Here is a 22,234-nt window from a genome sequence, read left to right as displayed (position 1 = left end):
CAGGTAATTGCTAGATTAATGGGGAAAGAAGGAATGTCCTGAGGCATGAAAGATTTTTAGAAAAGTTGTAAAAGAAAATTGGGGGTCAATTTGATTTTGCAGAGAGTGGTGTATATATGAAACAGGATGCCAGAAAAAGCTGCTGATGTAGGTACAATGTCAATGTTTCAAAGATACTTGGATAGCACATGGATAGGAGAGGTTTAGATGGACATGGGCTAAATGCAGGCAAATGGGACTCACTCAGTTATAAAACTTGGTTGGCATGAACAAGTTGGGCAGAAGAGCCCATTTCCATGTTGTACCACCCAATACTGAATTGGCAAAAAACATTTTTGCAAACCACTTCAGATAACATTAACATCTCCTCAACATCCCTTCTGGAAAACACACAAGTAACATTGTGAATGGATTCGCCTCTTTGCTGCAATAACAAAGCAAGGCAATGTCATGAACAAACATTTGTTTATTAACAGAATCATACATGGCAGCACTTAAACAGAATACGTCAAGTTACTGGAAAAAATAAAATATTAAAATAAAATGTTTTGCAAAAAAACTGTTATTTCCTGCAAAGCAATATTAATGACGTACAAATTTACAATGCAAATCATTCGCTGAAATTAACAGAATTTGATGCCTTGTCTATTCAGTCTTGAGATGTGCAATCTGTTTAATAAAATGTTTAGAACAGAAAGGTATCACTACTGTTAAGAGTGCATCAGTTTGTGCGCACATGTACAAATGCTAAATGCAAGTTGTACACACCTCCCAAAAACTTGGTTCTACTTACATTAACATGTGGAGGTCAGAAAAAATACAAGCTATTTCTTTGGTTCCCCCGTTAATTAATGCCTATAATTAGCAAGGTTTCCACCACACTCTCCATTGTTTGTTTCGCCTTCCCAGGCAGAATGAGACAGAGCGATGAATCTCTGTCTAGAGATGTCCTCCATCCTCCTGAATCCACTGCCACTGATGAATTTACCTTCTACACTGGTAGCTCTGTCTTAAATCTCACTTTCCTTAAGCTCTGAGAATCTTGTACATCTGCCAATGTCAGGGTGGCTTAGCCAAACAATCTTAGCTTTTGTTATCGCTCAATTATTTAATTATACAGAGGTATCTTTCTCAATGTAAAATATGCAAGAATACTTTATCCGATCAGTAAACTATAAATGGACTGGAACTAGTCCATAGTCTTTGGTACCATAAAACATCAATACCCTACCATTAATTTCAACAAAACCTCTTGAACAATCCTGAATAACTATATTAATGCAAACAACCTTACACCCTTCTGAAGGGTCTCGACCTGAAACGTCACCCATTCTTTCTCTCCAGAGTTACTCCAGCATTTTGTGTCTATCTTCAATGTAAATCAGCATCTGCAGTTCCTTCCTCCACCATAATAACCATGATAATTCAAGACATTAAAATGTGCATTTGCTCTTTAGCTTTACATGATCAGGACCTCAAATAGATATAGGTTAAGTTAGAATATTTCGATATCACAATGAACCAATTTTAAAATTGGTGATCTTAATTTCCTGTTGAGTGACCCTGGTGAGAAATATTTTGTCTGTAACAAACTTTGTGATTTAATTAGAATCAAACATTTCCTTTCTAATTTTCAATCTGATTACGTGTTAAAGACACCGATAAAAGCAGTTTGTAACAACTCCTGCCTATTATTATTCAGAGATTGTTCAGAGATTGTTTTAGAATTTAATGGTGCCATTCATACATTTGCTGTTTGAGTATATCCTTGTATTTGTCATTCCACAACAAGCAAAAAAAAACAATACATTTTCACTTTTATTTCAACTTAGGTAAGTCGCAGAGAAAGGTGAATACAAAACTGCATTTCCTTGGCTGTTGCAGACTTGTGTCCTGGTTTCAGAAGGAAAAAAATAATATAGTACATTAAATAAAAATGAGTTGAATGGCCTAATTCTGCTCCTATGTCTTCTGAGATGTATTGTTGATACTGCCTGGTCTGAAATGAATATGGTTTTGCTAATTTCATATTTTTAAGATTTTCTATATGTCAAACTTGCAAACACAAAGCAGGAATGGCTCTAAATTATAACTAAGTTATGTGTGAATGTATTACCTGTCACAGTAATGCAAATCCTTATACACAAAGTGCTGGAGTAACTCAGCAGGTCGGGCAGCATCTCTGGACAAAAAGGCTGGGTGACTTTTGAGTCAGGACCAAAAAAGGGTCACGACCCGAAACATCACACATCCATTTTCTCCAGAGATGTGCCTGACCCACTGTGTTACTCCAGCACTTTGTGTCTCTCTTTGGTATAAATCAGCATCTGCAGTTCTTTGTTTCTTCACAAATTGTTAATTGTTGTGACCACCGAGAAAGCATCCTTTGATTTTTGGTGTCTTTGGAAGTCCATAAAAATGTCACAGGATCTTCCTAAGAGTATTATTATCAGTTTTACACAAAACAGGCAGGATGAAGGATAACATGAAATAATTCAACAAAGACTCAACTCTAATATCAATGAAAATATTTCTCAAACCCCAGGTCTTTTTATTGTTTTTAAAACAATTGGGGACTGAACAACTCACGTAATAAAGTGTTGGTATTGTGCTGTGCATTCCATTATAATTATCTAAAATAAATATACTAATCTATTTAGAATTTAGAGATACAGCGCAGAAACAGGACCTTCGGCCCACCGAGGCCACACCAACCAGCAATCACCCCCATACACTAGCACTATCTTACACACTAGGGACAATTTACAATTTTACCAAAGACAATGAACCTACAAACCTGTACGTCTCTGGAGTGAGAGAGGAAACTGGAGCACCCGGAAAATACCCACGCGATCACGCGGAAAATGTATAAACTCCGTACAGACAGCACCCGTAGTCAGGATCGACCTTGGGTTTCTGGCACCATAAGGAAGCAGCTCTACCACTGCACCACCATGTCGCCCTGTATTGAATAACCAAAAGTAGATTTTGTTGGGTTTAAAATCTCTTTGAGAGTGTATACATGTTATTCTAAAACTTGGGTAAGCCAAAGCAGTTCTTCCAGCCATTCACAGCAACCTGTCACCTTTAAAAAAATGTTTTAAGTGATGTTTCTTTTGAAAAATGATACAGTCAAAACCAGAACACACACCTTCATCATCTACTGCTTCAAGATCAAACAACATTCAATAGTTGTAAATATCAATTACTTCCAAAATGACAATGCCCAGCCCGTACTCCAGGTGTGACCATATGGATCCATGAATTTATGTTCACTCTGCCATTCAATCATGGCTGATCTATCTTTCCCTCTCAACTCCATTCTCTTGTCTTCTCCCCATAACCCCTGACACCATTTCTAATCAACTTACAAATTTACTAATTACTACTGAAAGGAAACTCTGACACTCTTAACTTTACTGAAACCAGATACTTTAGAGACCAAAAATTGTTCTTTCAATCCCAGTGTTTCTCTTCAGATAAGGTTGATAATCTCAAGAAAATGACCATCTGTCACCCAGAAATTACCAGCAAACCCATCTAATATGTAAAACAATATAAAAATAGTAGTTTTGTTCCCTTTCATTCGCTTTTCCTTTTTTCTAATGGGATTAGCTTCTTGAAAACTTATTGAAAAAAAAAATAAGCGGTAGGCCATTTAGGATTGAGATGAGGAAAAAAAAATTCACCCAGAGAGTTGTGAATCTGTCGAATTTTCTGCCACAGAAGGCAGTGGAGGCCAATTCACTGGATGTTTTCAAGAGAGAGTTAGGGTTAGGGCCAAGAGAATCAAGGGATATGGGGAAAAAGGTGGAACGGGGTACTGATTTTGGATGATCAGCCATCAATGGCAGTGCTGGCTCGAAGGGCCGAATGGCCTATGCCTCCATCTATTTTCTATGGTCATCAAGCCAGAGTCTCTTGCCCAGAGATGGGAAATGGAGAACCAGAGGTCATAGGTTTAAAGTGAGGGGGGAAAGATTTAATAGGAACCTGAGGAGTAATTTTTTTTCACAAAGGGTGTTGGGTGTATGGAACGAGCTGTCAGAGGAGGTAGTTGAGGCAGGTACTAGCTCAATGTGTAAGACACATTTAGACAGGTACATGAATAGGACAGACTTAGAGGGATATGGGTTAAACGCAGGCAGATGGAACTAGTATAGATGGGACATGTTGGTCAGTGTGGACAAATTGGGACGATGGGCCTGTTTCCACTCTGTGTGACTATGACTCTCTAAACCGAGGACTGCACAAAAACAGCAAAGTTATTCAGCCTTAGTTCCCAGCTGCCTCTCCTCTTCAATGCTATTCAGGGTGAAAAAAAAGAACAGGGAGCATAGGACTGAATAGGATAATGTCATGGTTCAGCAAGACATGCTTGGAAACACAGCAAGGATGAATGAAGGTCCACACCAAGCCTTGCCTGTATGTCGCACAGCTTTACAGAACAAGTTGGATAACCAAGACTGATACATCCACATGAATTTCTCATAAATCAACACTCAAACACAGTTGAACCGTTATCATTTATAGGTAATTTTCTATTTGGAACTGAATGTATAAATTTTCTCACATTACAAAAATAAAGAGACAACATTCAATAAACCCAAGTGACGTGAAGATATAAACAATGACCATCAGAAGGGATGGATGGACAAACATCTCCTTCTCTTCAGTTGCTTTCACTCCTAACAATTGTCTTGCTGTAACTTTTCTGTTGCTGTTCTTTGAAACTGTCTTTAACTTTGGCTCTTTTCAGGGCTCCATCCCTAGAATGAAAGAAAATAAAATTTAGTGGACAGAGCCATAGACCCGGATAGAGACACAAAATGCTGGAGTAACTCAGCGGACTGTGTCTGAAGAAGGGTTCCAACCCGAAACATCACCTATTCCTTTTCTCCAGGGATGCTCTGATGCTGAGTTACTCCAGCATTTTGTGTCTATCTTTCATAGAAACTAGAATCTGTAGTACCTTGCTATGCATATCATCTATTTCCCGCACCTTTGCCTTCACTCCCACCTCCTAGTGATTACCTTCCACTCCGCATTCAACGGATTATCCTTCATCCGTTTCAACAAAAATCACCAAGAGATGCATGCTCCCCTCTGCTTTCAGCATTTCACAGGGATTGCTGATTCCCTGGAGTGTTCTTCCATCCCCATCTACCACTCCCCATCTAAAGAGACCACACCATGCACCCACACTAAATGCAACACCTGGCCTTCTACCTCTGAGCGGTAACTTTTTTTTCACACAAAGGGTGGTGGGTGTATGGAACGAGCAGCCAGAGTAGGTAATAGAGGCAGGTACTAACGCAACGTTTAAGAAACATTTAGACAGGAACATGGATAGAACAGGTTTAGAGGGATATGGGCCAAACGCTGGCAGGTGGGATTAGTTGGTCGGTGTGGGCAAGTTGGGCAAATGCTAGCCACCTTACCAAACATGTCACAGAATTCAACCACCAATCAATAACTAAAGGGATTTTAGTGTACAAAATTATGAGAGAAATAGATCGGGCCGGGATATGGGCCAAACGCAGTGGGACTGGTGTAGATGCGACATGTGGCCGGTGTGGGCAAGTTGGGACAATGGGGCTGTTTCCATGCTGTAAGACTCTATGACTCTATTAAGGGATTTCCCCTTTTTATTAAAGTGGGGAGACATTTATTTTTAAAAATCAGATCATGAAGATAAATCTTTTAAGATTCTTTAGATTTCTCTTTTCCATCACCCAAGTCGGTTGAATTACCAGGCAAGATCCACCAGGCCTCCCTGTTGAGCTATGGCCGCTTTCACTCGATTGGCAAACTGTACAGCATCCTCCTCTTCCTGTAGAGTAAGAGAAGCGGAAATTCATCATTAAGGAAACAAACAAATGTCACTTTACAAACTAGCTTTAACTACAAAGTTTAGCTTTCAATTGGAGAACAGTTTAGTTTAAAGATATTGTGTGGAAACAGGCCCTATGGCCCACTAAGTCTGCACCGACTAGCGATCACCCTGTACATTAGTTCTATCCTACATACTAGGGCCAATTCACAGAAGCCAATTAACCTATAAACCTTTACATCTCTGTGATGTGGGAGGAAACCGGAGCGCTCGGAAAAAACCCAGGCAATCGCAGCTAGAACATGCAAACTCCGTACAGGCAGCACCAGTAGTCAGGATCGAACCCGGATCTCTGGTGCTGTAAGAGCAGTAAGGCAGCAACTCTACCGCTGCGCCGCTGCGCCACTGTGCCGCCCTAAGCGTGAACTAAAAGCAGCCTCTGCAGAGGGATTTTCAACACATTTCCATTTTATCAAAGATGATTTTGGCTTGCCATTTGCGTACATTCTGAAGCATTGCTCACACAAAGTGAATCACGGTATATTAGACCACGCAATAGGCTCCTCCAATATACGCAAGCTGCTATATTCAGCTGCATTACTTACAGGTAACAGATAAGACAGTAACTCTTTGCTAAACTCCTACATCTATATCACATACAATTTTAGTTTATTTTTAATTTATTTGTCAAGTATACCAAGATACAGTGAAAAGCTTTTTCACTGTGTGTCACCAATCAGCAGAAAGACTATACATGACTGCAATCGAGCTGTCCACAGCGCACAGATGTATGATAAAGGGAATAACGTTTAGCACAAGATAAAGTCCAGTAAAGTCTGTTTAAAGATAGTCCGAGGGTCTTCAATGAAGCAGATAGTAGCTCAGGACCATTCTCAAGTCATAATTAAGACTTTTGGACCAAATTATCAATGCTTAATGCACAGAAGTGCTGAAAGAACTCAGCCAGTCAAGTAGCATCTGTGGAAAGAGAGACCAGTCAACATTTCAAGCCAGCGCCCCTTCCTCAGAACTGGGTGGCGAGGAAATGGAGGGGGGAGGGGAGTGGGCTGAGAGGAAGGAGTGAAGAGGGTTTACAGTTTTCAAAGCAGAGCAGGGGGGGGGGGGGGGAGGAGAATGAAAAGAGAGAAGAATTAAGGATTGAGGTATGAGATAAAACCCTATACAGTAATAAGTTAAGAAAGACTCAGGTGATAAGGAGCATAAGTACTGACTTTTAGCAAAATAATTTAATGATACGGAATGAGAAAGGGACATGATGCCACCAGGGGGCGCCACACGATGGCTGCCTCGCCTACAGTATGTCTGTCCTTTTCAAACTCTTGTTATTTTTAGTAAGTTTTAGAAGTTTGTGTAAATGTTCTCTGGTTTGTTTTATGTGGGGGGTGGGAGAGGAGGTCGGGGGAAACTTATTTTCAATCTCTTACCTTGCCGGAGCTGCGATTGTTTTCCGGATCGTATCTCTAATCGCTCTGTGACCTAACATCACAGAGCTGGAGGTCTTGCCTGGGACTGACCTTGAGTCCCCGCGGGGGCATGGACTTATCATCTGAGCCTGCGATCCCTTGCCTGGGATCGACACTCCAATGCATCCTGCGGACTAACATCAGAGCTCACAGTCTCAGGTTGAGACCGGTCGGGAGCTCCAAAAGCTGCACGAGGTTTGACTGGTCCTGACCTGGGGTAGATTGCCGGCGCAGGGGAGCTGAGATTTCCCCCCCCCCCCCCCCGATGAAGGAGCTTGATCGCCCCGACGAGAAGGCTCGCCGCCGGCTACGGGAGTCAAGATCATTCCATCAACGGAAGGTTAGAGCCCCCGACCGCTGGAGGACAAAGAAGGGAGAGATTGAACTGTTTTTCACCTTCTATCACAGTGAGGAATGTGGAGGAGTCACTGTGGTGGATGTTCATGTTAAAATGTTCATTTTGTGTGTCCTGTTGCTTTTTACTGTTATGACTGTATGGCAAATGAAGTTCCTCGTATGTTGCAAAACATACTTGGCTAATAAAGTTTTATTGTGATTGTGATTGTGTGATAATGGAAAACAACGAGAGAGCGGTTTAATGGAGATGCAATAGACTGCAGATTTGAAATATTGAGAAAAGCACAAAGTGCTGGGGGATCTCAGCAAGTCGGGAAGCATCTGGGGAGGTTGGTTACCTGTCCATTCCCTCCACAGATGCTGCCTGACCCACTGAGTGTTTTGCTTGAGAGAGCAGTTTACTTGAAATTGGAAAAGTCAATGCTCATTCCAGAAGGTTCCAGTGTCCAAACGATGAGATGTTATTCTTCTAGTTTCCACCAGGCCTCATTATAGGCCTGGTGGATCACAAAGTCACGTCAGGACGGGTCTTTAGACTTCAGAGATACAGCGTGGAAACAGGCTCTTCGGCCCACTGAGTCCACGCCAACCAGCAATCCCCATACACTTGCACTATCCTACACGCTAGGGACAATTTACAATTTTACCAGAGCCAACTAACCTACAAACCTGTACGTCTTTGGAATGTGGGAGCAAACTGGAGCTCCCGGAGAAAACCCACGCAGTCACAGGGAATACGTACGAACTCCAAACAGACAGCACCCACAGTTATGATCGAACCCGGGTCTCTGGTGCTGTGAGGCAGAAGCTCTACCATTGTGCCACCTTTCTCATCCCTTGCATCAAACCACAAAGAAAATCCTCGCATTCGCTTCGCTTTCATGGATGTATAAGCAATCCTTGTTACAATGAAATTTAGCTTGAAACCTCTGTTCAATTTATTATTGAATATCTTACAGTTCTGGCCATTGCTTCGAGTGTTTCCTGCATCAATATATCTCAACCCGTACAGTATTCCATCAAATCTCTAAGATGGACACAGAAAGGTGGAGTAACTCAGCGGGTCAGACAGCATCTCTGGAGAGAAGGAATAGCCGTCGCCTCACCTGAGTTCCAGGCTCAGCTTCAGGCCCACAGCCTCCATGCTGCAGACCCCACCACTTGCTCCAGCAAATTTCTCAATGATTTTAAGGTCATTTTTACTAGGTTGTCCCTCCACATTCTCTTTTATGGGGAAATGTATCCAGGCTGTTCAGTTTTTCCTGATAATTGTACCCTTTTCATGACATTCTTCACAAAGTCCAAGCCTATTTGGGTTTAGTGAAAGCCTGTACACAAGCAGATGTGACAGAATTACTGCCTACTACTGCACCCTGGATCCAGGCTTTCATCTCCCTTCAATCACGAGCATTATTACGTTTAAGAAACATTTGAACAGGTAAATGGATGGGACATGTTTAGAGCAATACGGCCAAATGCAGTCAGGTCGGACTAGTGTAAATGGAACATGTTGGTCGGCGTGGACAAGTTGGGCCGAAGGGCCTGTTTCCACGCTGTATGACTCTATGACTATATGTGCCAATTCCCCTCCAACCCCACATACAGACGAAAGGATTTCACAAATCAAAGTGTGACATTGGTTTGACATCACACATGGCAAAACACCAACAAATTAAATTCCCTTCCATCTACTCTGCTCCCAATTACTGTGGATATGAAAACAACTAGCTCTGGGAAAGCCACAGTGGAGCAAAAGACTGGGTTTGGTAATTATTTAAGAGTAATTAATATTTTTTTAATTCTGGATAGATATTCAAATAGGAAATATATTGAGCAATCGGTCAAAAAGTATCTCAGCAGAGCTCAGGAGGGATTTGTTTTGATTAAATTCCTTTCCAGCAGTTAATGCTTTTAGATTGACAAAAAATTGAAAATTGGCTGGTTTAATGCAAGCAAATCATCTCATTTAATTACATATACACTGCAGCTGGATTGAACTGACAGTATTTCCATCTGAAGGTGGGTCCCAATTCAAAACGTCACTTATCCATGTTTTCCAGAGATGTTGCCTGACTCGTTGAGTTACTCCAGCACTTTGTGTCCATTTTTTGTAAAACAACAATCACAGTTTCTTGTGTCCTAGTATTTTCACAGTCATGCCAGGCTTGTTTCCGAGAGCTATTTTGATGTTCATGACCCTTTCATAAGTTCACAAGTCATCGGAGCAAAATTAGGCCATTTGGCCCATCAAGTCTACTCTGCCATACAATCATGGTCAATCTATCTTTCCTTCTCAACCCCATGCTGCTGCCTTCTCCCCATAACCCTTGACACCCTTACGAATCAAGAATCTGTCAATTTCTACTTTAAAAATACCCAATGACTTGGCCTCCACAACCGTCTGAGGCAATGAATTCCCCAGATACACTACTCTCTGACTAAAGACATTTTTCCTCATCTCCTTCGTAAAGGTACATACTGTGCCCTCTGGTCCTAGACTCTCTCATTATTGGGAATATCCTCTCTAGATCCACTCTACCCAGGCCTTTCACTATTTGGTAAGTTTCATTGAGGTCACTCCTCATCCTTCTAAATTCCAGTGAGTTCAGACCCAGTGCCATCAGATGCTCATCATATGTTAGCCCAATCATCCCCAGGATTATGCTCATAAATCTCCTCTGGACCTTGCACATCCCTCCTCAGATGAGGCCCAAACCTGTTCCCAATACCCTTATAAAGCCTCAGCACTGCATCCCTGTTTTTATATTCTAGTCCTCTTGAAATAAATGCTTCAAATAAAACAAAAAGGTTTTTACTGTACCTCGGTGTCATGTGACAATAAACTAAACTAAACTTTAGATCAGACTTTAGAATTGATGTCAAAAGTAAAACGTCTTCCGACTTCAGCCCTGTAGCTTGGCGAGCAGAAAATGTAAACGAAAGTCTAGAATTAGACAAGACTTCTTGCATGCTTGGGTAATTGGAAAATTTAGTCTCCAGCCCACCCCTGCAATTCGGCCACCACATAACCTACATCCAAAATCCTCCTTCCTGACTTCAGGATCCAAACTCATTTGCCACCTATTGTATATACCAAAAAGCTGGAGTAAGTGCGACAGGCAGCATCTCTGGAGAGAAGGAATGGGTGACGTTTCGAGTCAAGACCCTTCTTCAGACTGAAAGTCACAGGAAAGGGAAACAAGAGATTTAGACGGTGATGTACAGAGATATAGAACAATGAATGAAAAATTTGCAAAAAAGTAACGATGATAAAGGAAACAGGCCATTGTTAGCAGCTTGTTGGGTGAGAACGAGAAGCTGGTGCGACTTGGGTGGGGGAGGAATGGAGAAAGAGGGAATGCCGGGGTTACTTGAAGTTAGAGAAATCAATATTCATACCACTGGGTTGTAAGCTGCCCAAGCAAAATATGAGATGCTCTTCCTCATATCACCCATTGTACTACCTTTCATTTTTGCTGGATGAGAGAATTAGGGTTGGACCACAGGAGGAGCAATTCTGGAAAAGATGGTCAGGTGCCTTCCGACAGAAGACATCACAAATCAAACTACTGGGTAAGCACAGAGCGCTTATGATCCACTCTCTGTGTGTGCTAAAGCAGCGAGAGATCAATTAAAAGCTGAGAAAAGGAAAATCATGGCAAGTATTGAAATCATCACTGGAACTATTTATTAACATGTCTAATGAGAACCAATTTATTAAAAGGTTCCATAAAAGGAGAAAGACTCGCAGTTCTCCTTGCTGTGTTGCAAAGCCACATCAGAGGGCAGTAAGTCACTCATAGACTCACAGAGTGTGGAAACAGGCCCTTCAGTCCAACTTCGGCCAAACTCCATACAGACAGCACCTGTAGCCAGGATCGAACCAGGGTCTCTGGCACTGTAAGCACTGTACGGAAGCAACTCTCCCGCTGCGCCACCGTGCTGCCAGTGCAGCTTAGCACTTGGGCAGATAATCAGTCACATACCTGTCTTGTCATTGGAGGCAAGTACCACACATTGCAGACAATGGCCCAACTAGTCATCATCTGGAGCAGGTAGGTCACCATACCGTACTTACTGCTGTTCCAAAAGGCATCCCCAAACTGACGGTCATACTGCAAAATAAAATAACACCCACTCAATGAAAGTCTTAATATCAGAGTCAATGCTCCAACAGTACAAAATTGGCATGTAAAAGCTTCTGATTTTAAGGCCCCAAAATCTTACAGCCAAGTACTGTGATCTTTTGCTTATTCCCATGTTGCTTTCAGCACAATTGGTCTGTGTTTGCAAGCATCCTTTTTTTTGTTGCTCTTGGACAAACAGAAATCTTTCAGTGACATGTGGGCGGGGAAGGGATGACGGTGCAAGGAAAGCAACATAGACCTCGGAAACAGAATATTCACTACATCACTGCTGATAAATGAATATTGGTCTTGGCATCACTTTCTCATGAGGACTCCTAATGGATAAATAAGGAGAAACTGTTAACACATATCTGAAGGAAGATCATTACACAGGGCACTCAACTTAAAAGTAATTGGCCAAAGGGCAAGCAACATGAAGAGGGGAATTTTCTTTACATAGCATGTGGCTGCGATGGAAGCACTATCAAAACTAACTTACCAAAGAATACTGGTCATAAATTACATAGCGTGGCATAGATAGGGTTACCAGTCAGAACCTCCCTCCACCCCGCCCCCCCCCCCCCCCCCCCCCCCCCTCCCCACCGGGTGCAAATGTCAAAGACTAGGAGAGCATAGCTTTTAAGGTCAGAGGGACAACGTATAAGGAGGTAGGGAGGGTGAGGTAAGGTTTTCTTTTGTTTTACACAGCGAGTTGTGGGTGCCTGGAACGTGCTGCTAAGGATGGTGGTGGAAGCAGATATGATAGGGGCATTTCGGAGGCTTTTATATAGGCATGCAGATATGCAGTGAATGGAGGGATATGGATCATGAGTCATGTTCAGCATGGACATAATGGGCCGAAGGGCCTGTTCCTGGGCTGTACTGTTCTATCTTTTATGTAATAGCAGGGCTATTAAGGTTAAATGATAGCTCCTTCTAAGTTATGCTAAACAAATAAGGAGCTGAATGGCTTAACTCAATAGATTCTATCTGCTCTGCTGCTCAATGGCTCCAGAAGCCTTTAGCAGGGCCTGCAAATTAGACTATTCAACATGCCAGGCACAGATTGGATACATGTGTAAGTATTTTGAAAAGATCCCCTTGCCTGGAATAAGGCACATCAGCAAAGAATTAAGGACAGGAGGCATTAGTGCTGCCATTTACAGTAGCTTGTCTGGAAAACTGAACGTAAAAAAGAAACTAAGCAATACTTGCAAGAAGCTACTAAGTGCCTATTTAACAGAAACAGATATTGGCACACATCTTGTTAAGTACAGCTCTAAATCAGGTCCCATTTTTAATCGCACTGGGCCTTTCCTCTTTACTTTGCCACAAAACACACTCTTGTTCCACTGATTCAGACAAAACATATGAAAGATTGAACAAGTAGCAGTCAGAGTTCTCAATTTACCTTGATTGCAACTGGATAGATAGTGCCTTCTATCTCAAAGCTTCCCTTCTTGAACATCATAACGGAGGTATTATTGATACAAGTACCTGAAAATAAGTTTCATATTCCAGAATTAAATGACAAGTTGATATTACATAGAAACAGAAGCATTCTATGGGATCGTTGCCAACCAATAAAGCATCTAGATTGGTTTAGTACATATCCTAACATCTGGTTCATTCTAAAACCCAACATGTATTCCACCGCTGTGAATGTCTAGTGTCACTTTACTCAACTCGGTGTTCAGCAGAACCTCAGAACATTCAACATCCACTATGACCCTGATGTTACAAGATTCTATTGCTACAAATACAAGTTGACATCTCAACACAAGTAATGCAAAATTACATCATTAACTTGAATTAAAAACAGAAAATGGTTGATGTAACCAATGTGTACATGGAGAAGAAACAGAGTTTACCTTACAGATTTATGGCCAATAAGAGAACTGGGAAAAATTAGAAATCGCTGAATTTGGTGTTGAATTCCGAAGGCTGTAATGTGCCGAGTGAAAAGATGAGATGCTGTTCTTTGAGCTAATACCGAGCTTCATTCTAAAAGTGTAAGGGGCCATAGACAGATATCAGATTAAGAGCAGGATAGAAAATTTTCAATCAGCTCCATCATCACTTGCATCACTCAATCTCTACTGATCTCTGGCCTAGACATCCTTCTTTTTAATCTTCCTGTCCCTCCCCATTTCTCTTCAACTTAAAAGTTATGTCATTTCTAACTTCCTCTGCGGCACAGTGGCGTAACAATAGAGTTGTTGCCTCACAACACCAGAGACCTGGGTTCTGACTGACTATGGGTGCTGTCTGTATGGAGTTTGTATGTTCTCCCTGGGACCACGTGGGTTTTCTTCGGGTGCTCCGGTTACCTCCACACACCAAATAGGTTAATTAGCTTCTATAAATTGTTCCTGGTCTGCAAGATAGAACTAATGTATGGGTGATCTATTGGTCAGCGTGGACTCTGTGGGCAGAGGTCATGTTTCCACACTGTATCTCTAAAAACTAAACTAAACAGTTCAGTTGAAAGGCTATCAATCTAAAACACAACTCTGTTTCTCTCTCCACAGATGCTGCTTGACCTGCTGATTTTTTTTTTTAAACCATTCTCTACTTTTATTTCCACTTCCAGTATCAGCTGTATGTACATTCAGATTGCTTCATTAATGCCTTGGTATAATTTTTTTACTTGGATATTGAATCAAGTTCAACACAGAATCGCTCAGGTGGCAGTAGCACTTGGGCTCCAAGAATGGGTCTAATTCCCTGATCCAGATATCAATAATTTTGAAATAAAATTTGACTGAGAGTGCAATTCTATTTCTATAGTACATTCATCAGTGCATACATTTCTTTTGTATAAACCTTTTGTTTTAATGATGCAAATTATGATTTTTAGGTATCACCCTGACTGCAAAGAAGAAACAAATGGTAAAATTGTCCTTACCTTCAGGAAATATTAAAATTGGAAGTTTTGTTTTATCGGCAACATGATCGCCCAGTCTGTAAGGAGAAGAGAAGGTTCATCATACATAGGAAGACGATCTTCAATAGTCCTTTGAAGATCGGGAGGTTGTAATTCTGATCAAACTGTTTGGCTAATCTGCATTCAGGTCTTCCACTACTTATGGGATGTGAACTTGAATTATTCATTGTCTCGAGGAATCAAATTCTGATTCTACCATGCAATGTAACTAATTGCCTTATGTAGCACTCATAATTCAACAGATGTAGACTCACCAATCTAAAGAAACTGTTCAGAGAGACAGAAACAATCCAAGCATTAAAATGATGCCCTTTCACTCATACGATTAAATGGGCCAATATTCATGAATGTCAAGGACAATTCATCTTCCTCAACCACTATCGTCACTCATAAAAGGCTCCATATACCTCCTGAAGGTGAAGAACATAACTGTATGGATAACAATTTGTCAGACGGAGTAACTCAGCGGGTCAGGCAGCATTCCTAGGGAACATGGATAGGTGAGGTTTCAGGTCGGGACCCTTCTTCAATCTGAAGTGTTAGGTTCTCTAGGGATGCTGCTTGACCCACTGAGTTACTCCAGAACTTTGTGTCCTTTTTTGGAAACTAGCATCTGCAGTTTCTTATTTCGACAAATTGTGAAAGCTGAGGCACTGATACAATACGCTGAAGCAATAGGGAGAAGGTGTACTCATGATTACCTAAAAGAATCCTGTCACAATAGGGGGTTGTAAAAAGGCGAGAGATGTATTCAAGAGAGAGTTAGATATAGCTCTTAGGGCTTATGGAATCAAGGGATATGGGGAGAAAGCAGGAACGGGGTACTGATTTTGGATGATCAGCCTTGATCATATTGAATGGCGGTGCTGGCTCAAAGGGCTGAATGGCCTACTCCTTGGCAACCATGTTGAAATACCTGGGAGTTCTGCAAGTAAGTAAGATCACCTCTGAGGTGGAAAAGCCACAAAGAGCCAAATGAAGAACAAAAGGAAGACTCAATGAAATAGAAGAAACAGGAAAAGGAACATTATAGCACCAAGCCTTGATTAGTTTTCAGAAAAGGGATTTTCCAAAACAGAAACTAAGCTAATAAGACTGTCATGAGGTTTAGCATGGACTGGGCTTCTTTCTGGTTTAGAATGAGGGGTTAAAGGGAGGCCGGCTCTGATGTTCAAGGCCATAGAGTGGGAAGGCGAAAAAGTATCATTGGATTGAGCGATAGGGCGAGTACAAAATTAAAGGCCATTTAGGGAATATCTCGCAGAGAGAGTAGTCTGGAATATTTTTCCCAAAAAACAGTTGAGGCTTAACTAAACATTGATAGCTTTTTTTGATGCAGACCCAAATCACGTTTTTGGTGTGGAGATCTAGAGCAGCCAAGACTTAATTTAATGGCACAATAGATTTGAGTGATAATTCTTATAGGTTCCTCATTTTGTACATCCACCTGTAATGTAGAGTCCAGCTCAGGCGTAACATTAAATCCTAACCATTAGCAATTGAAGCCTGACTCAAATTTGGGTCATTGTAAAAAATTTCGTACCCAACCAACGGCACTTGCAGAGACTTGTTGTGCTTCATGAGGATTTGAGTTTAGGAGCAGGGAGGTTCTGCTGCAGTTGTACAGGGCCTTGGTAAGACCGCACCTGGAGTATTGTGTGCAGTTTTGGTCTCCTAACCTGAGGAAAGACGTTCTTGCCTTAGAGGGAGTACAGAGAAGGTTCACCAGATTGATCCCTGGGATGGCGGGACTTGCATATGAGGAAAGACTGGATAGACTGGGCTTGTACTCGCTGGAATTTAGAAGACTGAGGGGGGATCTTATAGAAACATATAAAATTCTTAAGGGGTTGGAGAGGCTAGATGCGGGAAGATTGTTCCCGATGTTGGGGGAGTCCAGAACCAGGGGTCACAGCTTAAGGATAATGAGGAAGTCTTTTAGGACCGAGATGAGAAAACATTTCTTCACACAGAGAGTGGTGAGTCTGTGGAATTCTCTGCCACAGAAGGTAGTTGAGGCCAGTTCATTGGCTATATTTAAGAGGGAGTTAGATGTGGCCCTTTTTGCTAAAGGGATCAGGGGGCATGGAGAGAAGGCAGGTACAGGCTACTGAGCTGGATGATCAGCCATGATCATATTGAATGGCGGTGCAGGCTCGAAGGGCCGAATGGCCTACTCCTGCACCTATTTTCTATGTTTCTAAGTCTTCTCTACATGGATGCTGTTTGACTTGCTGAATATTTTCTGCTTTTATTTCAGCTTTCACTTGCTCTGTGGTGGGACTTCAAACCCCAAGCATCTGACCAAGATAACCTATCAGGCCATAGCCAATACCCTCAGTAGTAAACTTATTAAGCTAATGCAGAAAGTGCAACAAAAGAGCTAGAAAATCAAGGTTGCAACTAACAATTTAAACCAATATACATTCTGCAACATTGGATCAACATTTGGTAAACAAGTAATTAAACAATAGTTTCAAAGCAACTCATTGCTATTGTCCCAGTTTTCCACGTACTTCTCTGCTGAATATAAAGACAGGGAAATTAGAAACAACATTGAAGGTAACACTGACTATATCTGACCTTTTCAATACAAGAAGACGATCTTTCATTTCCAACCTTTCAAACCAGATATGTGGACAGGCCTTGACCATGGATCTCTGAATAATTCCCAAGAGTCCTCCATGCACCTGCCCAACCTGTTCAGAAGTGTGACATATAATAGTTTAGTTTAGTTTTAGTTTAATTTAGACATACAGAGCAGAAATAGGACCTTCGGCCCACCGAGTCCACGCTGACCAGTGATCCCTGTACACACTGACCAGTGATCCCTGTACACGAGCACTATTCTACACACTGGGGACAATTTACAATTTTTACCGAAACCAATCAACCTAAAAGCAAGTATGTCTTTGGATTGAAGGAGGAAACCGGAGCACCTTGGGAAAACCCATGCAGTCACGAGGAGAACATACAAACTGCGTACAGACAGCACCCGTAGGCAGGGTCAAACCCGGGTCCCTGGCACTGTCAGACATCAAATCTACCGCTGCGCCACCGTGCTGCCCTTTTATCCTTCATAGCTAAATTAATTGTCAACACTACTATCTTAACACACTGAAAGAAAATGATTATCAACAATTACAAAATATAAAACAAATAACTGTTGAGCCTTCCCGAGGTGTTGTGGGCCTAACTCGTTTGTCGTGGGTCAACAAAACACCAGTGAAGGGAGGTGCCCACTTGATAACCCCAATGACATACTTGCATCTACACAATCAGTTTTTATGTGCTTGTTATAGTTTATTATTGCATATGGAGTTAGTCATTGTCCTATAGCATGTGTGTATAAGCAGCTTACAGTGGGCCCTGCCCTCCTGACATCAGTCTGAAGAAGGGTCTCGACCCGAAACGTCACCCATTCCTTCTCTCCTAAGATGCTGCCTGACCTGCTGAGTTACTCCAGCATTTTGTGAAATAAGCAGTTTACAGACTACTTTGGCATTTGGCTTGGTTTTCTTGGTTAAGCGCTTCTCCTGGTGTTATAGCACAAGTACTTTGTGTTTTAATAGTAACTTCAAAAAGTAATCCATTAGTGCAAAGTTTCCCAATATACCTTTATTTTTAAATAATGGATTCCAACTGAATAGCTTATTACAAGAATTATTCTTCTCACCATCGCATAGCCTCCATCATTGGCCAGTATGACGACATCTATTGGTGATGTGTGGTTTGCAACACAAATACCTCCTCTCTTTGGTTTGTTTTCCCTGCAATTACAAATTATGCATTAACGTTTCCCTTCATTAACAGTCAAAACCTCCAGCACCTGCAATGGATCAGTTTCTTCTACCCTAACAAGGCCAACAAACCTGCCTTAAATAAAGACTCTCAAAAATTGCAGGTCGGGTTCCAAGTAATGTCGCCTTGTCCAGTGTAATTTCAACTCACAGGCTTCCTGTTTTGAACCTGGTTACATATCAGTTTATGTCACCTCATGAATTGCCTTCTTATTCCACTTTCACAGAACAGTGCAAAGCAGCCTGTCTTCCATATAAAGACAAAGCAACCCTAAGTGATGGTGCATGTGCAGAAGCTGACTCCCACACTGTTCATTCATGCACTCACGAGTATTAAACCTATTCTTTCTTTTTGCACTGATGCACAGCTGGAGCTAGTGTTAAATCAGGAACTTGTTCCACAAAAGCCGGACAGGAGTTGCTGCAGTAATTAAAAGCATTCCTAATGGTGTTGATTTAAAGCACCATTAAATTATTGGTTAAATTATTATTAAATCATTATTTAATTATTACCATTTAAGGGGTAAACAATTTAAAAAAATGCATCCTTAAGACATTAACAGAGGAAGTCAGAAATAGTGTACAGGCACGAACTCGGTGGCCGAAGGTCCCGTTTCCATGCTGTATAACAAAAGGTAAACTAAAACGTAAACGTAAACTAAAACGTAAACTAAAACGAAACTGTCTGACAGCAACCTTGGGAAGTAAAGTACAAACTCTTGGGAATAACAGGCAGAGAAAGCCCTGCTGGCCCATCAAACTTTCCCTCCATCCAAGTTGGCCAAAAATGTGACTAGATATTTCCTACCTCATCAAGAGCCAAGAAATCATCGTAGACAGTCACCAAGGCCAAAAATATCCAAGCCAAAAAGATATGATGAAATCCTGGAATAATCTTCCAGACTAATCAGCAATTTACGAGTAAATCAGTGCACATAAAAATCTGTGTTTTATTTTTAAAAAGGCAGGTTTTCTTACATTTACTGAACAGAACTGATGAAAAAAACCAAGTTAAAAAGGAAAATGAAGCCCAGATTAAGCCCACATATTTCACAGTGTGCAGCACTTGATTTGAAAGAATTTTACATTGATAAATCTTGATGGAACGAAATAACTGTTGTGTTTTATGTAATTAAGTAAAAAAATTGCTTACCCAAAATGAATAAGGAAACATAGACTGCTCTGGGCATTAACTCCAGTTAGTCTAAATAACCATATCTGATATCTAGCCAATTAACTAATCAGCAGACATACACACATATTTTGTGTAGGAAGGAATTGCAGATGAGCACAAAAAACTGGAGTAACTCAGCGAGTCAGACTGCTTCTCTGGAGAAAAGGAATAGGTGACCTCTCGGGTCGAGACACTTCTTCAGACTGAGGGTCAGGGGAAAGAGAAACAAGAGATATAGACGGTGATATAGAAAAAAAGTAGAACAAATAAATGAAAGATATGCAAACATGTAACGATGCTAAAGGAAACAGGCCATTGTTAGCTGTGACCTGGGTGAAAAGGAGAATAGACCATGAGATTCAACAAGATGACTTTTAGCTAGTACAACTTGGTTTGCACCATAGACACAAAATGCTGGAGTAAATCAGCGGGTCAAGCAGCATCACTGGAGAGAAGGAATGGGTGATGTTTCGGGTCGAGCCGCTTTTTCGGATTGAGAGTCAAGGGAAAGGGAGTCTAGAGATATAGAAGGGTAAGGTGTGAAAACGACATATCAAAGCAGACGATGATCAAAGAAATGCAGAATAGTTCATTTTTAGCTATGGGGAAGGTAACAATGAGGCATACAATCAATAAGATTAATCAGGAGGACAGTGAAACTAGTCAGAGAACTAGGGTGAGAGAGGGACAGAGAGAGAGGGAAAGTAAGGGTTAGTTGAGGTTAGAGTGTTCAATAGTCACACCACAATATTCACAGATTTATATTTTCGAGAGTTCAGTAGTTGCTGCTTTCCATTATAATCTAATTTTCAGATGTTAGTTCTTCTGGATGCACTTTCTTCCAAAACTACATGCAATATTTGTAGCATGTTAGAGTTTCCCACTCCCCATGAAGTCGGACAGCCCCAATACTATTTGAAATTGTGCAAAAATATAAACCATAGATTCATGGAGTCATACAGCATGGAAAACTGGCCCTTTGGCCCAACTAGTCCATGCCAACCAAGAGGCCCGATCTCAGCTAGTCCCATTTGCTCGCATTTGGGCCATATCCCGCTAAACTTTTCCTATCCACGTACCAAGTCCAAGTCTTTTAAATGTTCAAACCAGTTCAAACAGTGCAGATTAATAATTAAAGTTTAGATAAGAAAAATACAAAAAAATACCAAAAAAAAGCTTCAAAATATTTTCTACAAGCAAATTAACCATTAACTCCAAAGGTTTTACAGGAAAGTGAAAAAGCATTGCCCCAGATTCTACATTAATGGGGCTATTCCTATCAAAAACTGACTTCATGCAATGTGCAGCAGAAGACAGCTGACCACAAGGTATCAACACTGTTTGCCCATAATTATATATTGGAAGGCAAAGAGTTCAGAGAACAAACTGCATAATCATTTAACAGGCAAGTTGCAGGAATCACTGAAGAAATTTACTGGTAAGTGGCCAAGTTAAACTTTACATGTTTTTGGGGTTTTTTGGTTGTCCAATAGTTACTGGGGGTGGGAAAAGTCACAACTGGTTTTAGAAACAATTTTAAAATTGGAAATTTAGAAACTACATTCAGTCCAGATGTAAAGAAATGTTCATGAGTCAATGTGGAGTGTGCTGAAAAGAAAGGGAATTAAAATTGAATGGGGGCTGGAGAGTAAATGTACATTTTAACAGCTTTGGTTTTAGTATTAAAATTGAATGGGGGCTAGAGAGTAAATGTACATTTTAACAGCTTTGGTTTTAAGAATACAATAATTCCTGTAATTCTCTTTGAATCATTACTGAAATGTTGGTAATTACTTCACCACCAGGCACGGTAGCGCAGCGGTAGTGTTGCTGCTTTACAGCGAATGCAGCGCCGGAGACTCAGGTTCGATCCTGATTACGGGTGCTGCACTGTAAGGAGTTTGTACGTTCTCCCCGTGACCTGCGTGGGTTTTCTCCGAGATCTTCGGTTTCCTCCCACACTCCAAAGACGTACAGGTATGTAGGTTAATTGGCTGGGTAAATGTAAAAATTGTCCCTAGTGGGTGTAGGATAGTGTTAATGTACGGGGATCACTGGGCGGCACGGACTTGGAGGGCCGAAAAGGCCTGTTTCCGGCTGTATATATATGATATGATATGATATGATTTGAATTATTATATCCTGTTATTTATCTATTATTATGGATTGTTTCATTTCCGAGTCAATACATCAGCATTTTCAATTATTTCTCTACAATTGCCAATTATATCACTAATTGTAATTTATGAGATTTGAAACACCAAGACAGTAAAATAACATACAAACGGATTTCCTCAATTTCAATATAATTTTGCCAGTACGGAAATCATTTCAGTTTTTGCAGATGAGCTGAAAGGAAATATTACTCAAGTATTTCCTTGTGACAATCTAAGAGTTAACTTACTTCCTCTACTGAAAATGATACCAATTATTCATCTTTACACCTTCCATATGTGTGTCAACAGGAATTGAACTAGTTATATTAAAGAAGTCAACACAATCCAATATAGGC

The 22,234-nt window shown here is 41.0% G+C and overlaps 1 protein-coding gene across 1 annotated transcript in view; it reads right to left on the bottom strand.

Annotated features, from left to right (window-relative positions):
- Nucleotides 1-448: 448 nt before the first annotated feature.
- gpat3 (glycerol-3-phosphate acyltransferase 3) overlaps nucleotides 449-22,234 on the bottom strand; it is a 51,718-nt gene continuing 29,932 nt past the window's right edge. Inside the window, exons 7-13 of the mRNA XM_078404070.1 lie at nucleotides 18,425-18,518; nucleotides 17,332-17,447; nucleotides 14,710-14,765; nucleotides 13,213-13,298; nucleotides 11,661-11,789; nucleotides 5,754-5,833; nucleotides 449-4,769 (exon numbers count right to left, since the gene is read on the bottom strand). Of these exons, the coding sequence (XP_078260196.1) occupies nucleotides 4,673-4,769; nucleotides 5,754-5,833; nucleotides 11,661-11,789; nucleotides 13,213-13,298; nucleotides 14,710-14,765; nucleotides 17,332-17,447; nucleotides 18,425-18,518 (658 nt within the window). The 3' untranslated portion in view covers nucleotides 449-4,672. The remainder of the gene's footprint in view (nucleotides 4,770-5,753; nucleotides 5,834-11,660; nucleotides 11,790-13,212; nucleotides 13,299-14,709; nucleotides 14,766-17,331; nucleotides 17,448-18,424; nucleotides 18,519-22,234) is intronic.

Source organism: Rhinoraja longicauda, chromosome 1 (assembly GCF_053455715.1).
Source record: "Rhinoraja longicauda isolate Sanriku21f chromosome 1, sRhiLon1.1, whole genome shotgun sequence".
NCBI lineage: Eukaryota > Metazoa > Chordata > Chondrichthyes > Rajiformes > Arhynchobatidae > Rhinoraja > Rhinoraja longicauda.
The sequence above is the reverse complement of the archived record's forward strand: the minus strand, read 5'-3'. Positions and strand labels throughout refer to the sequence as shown.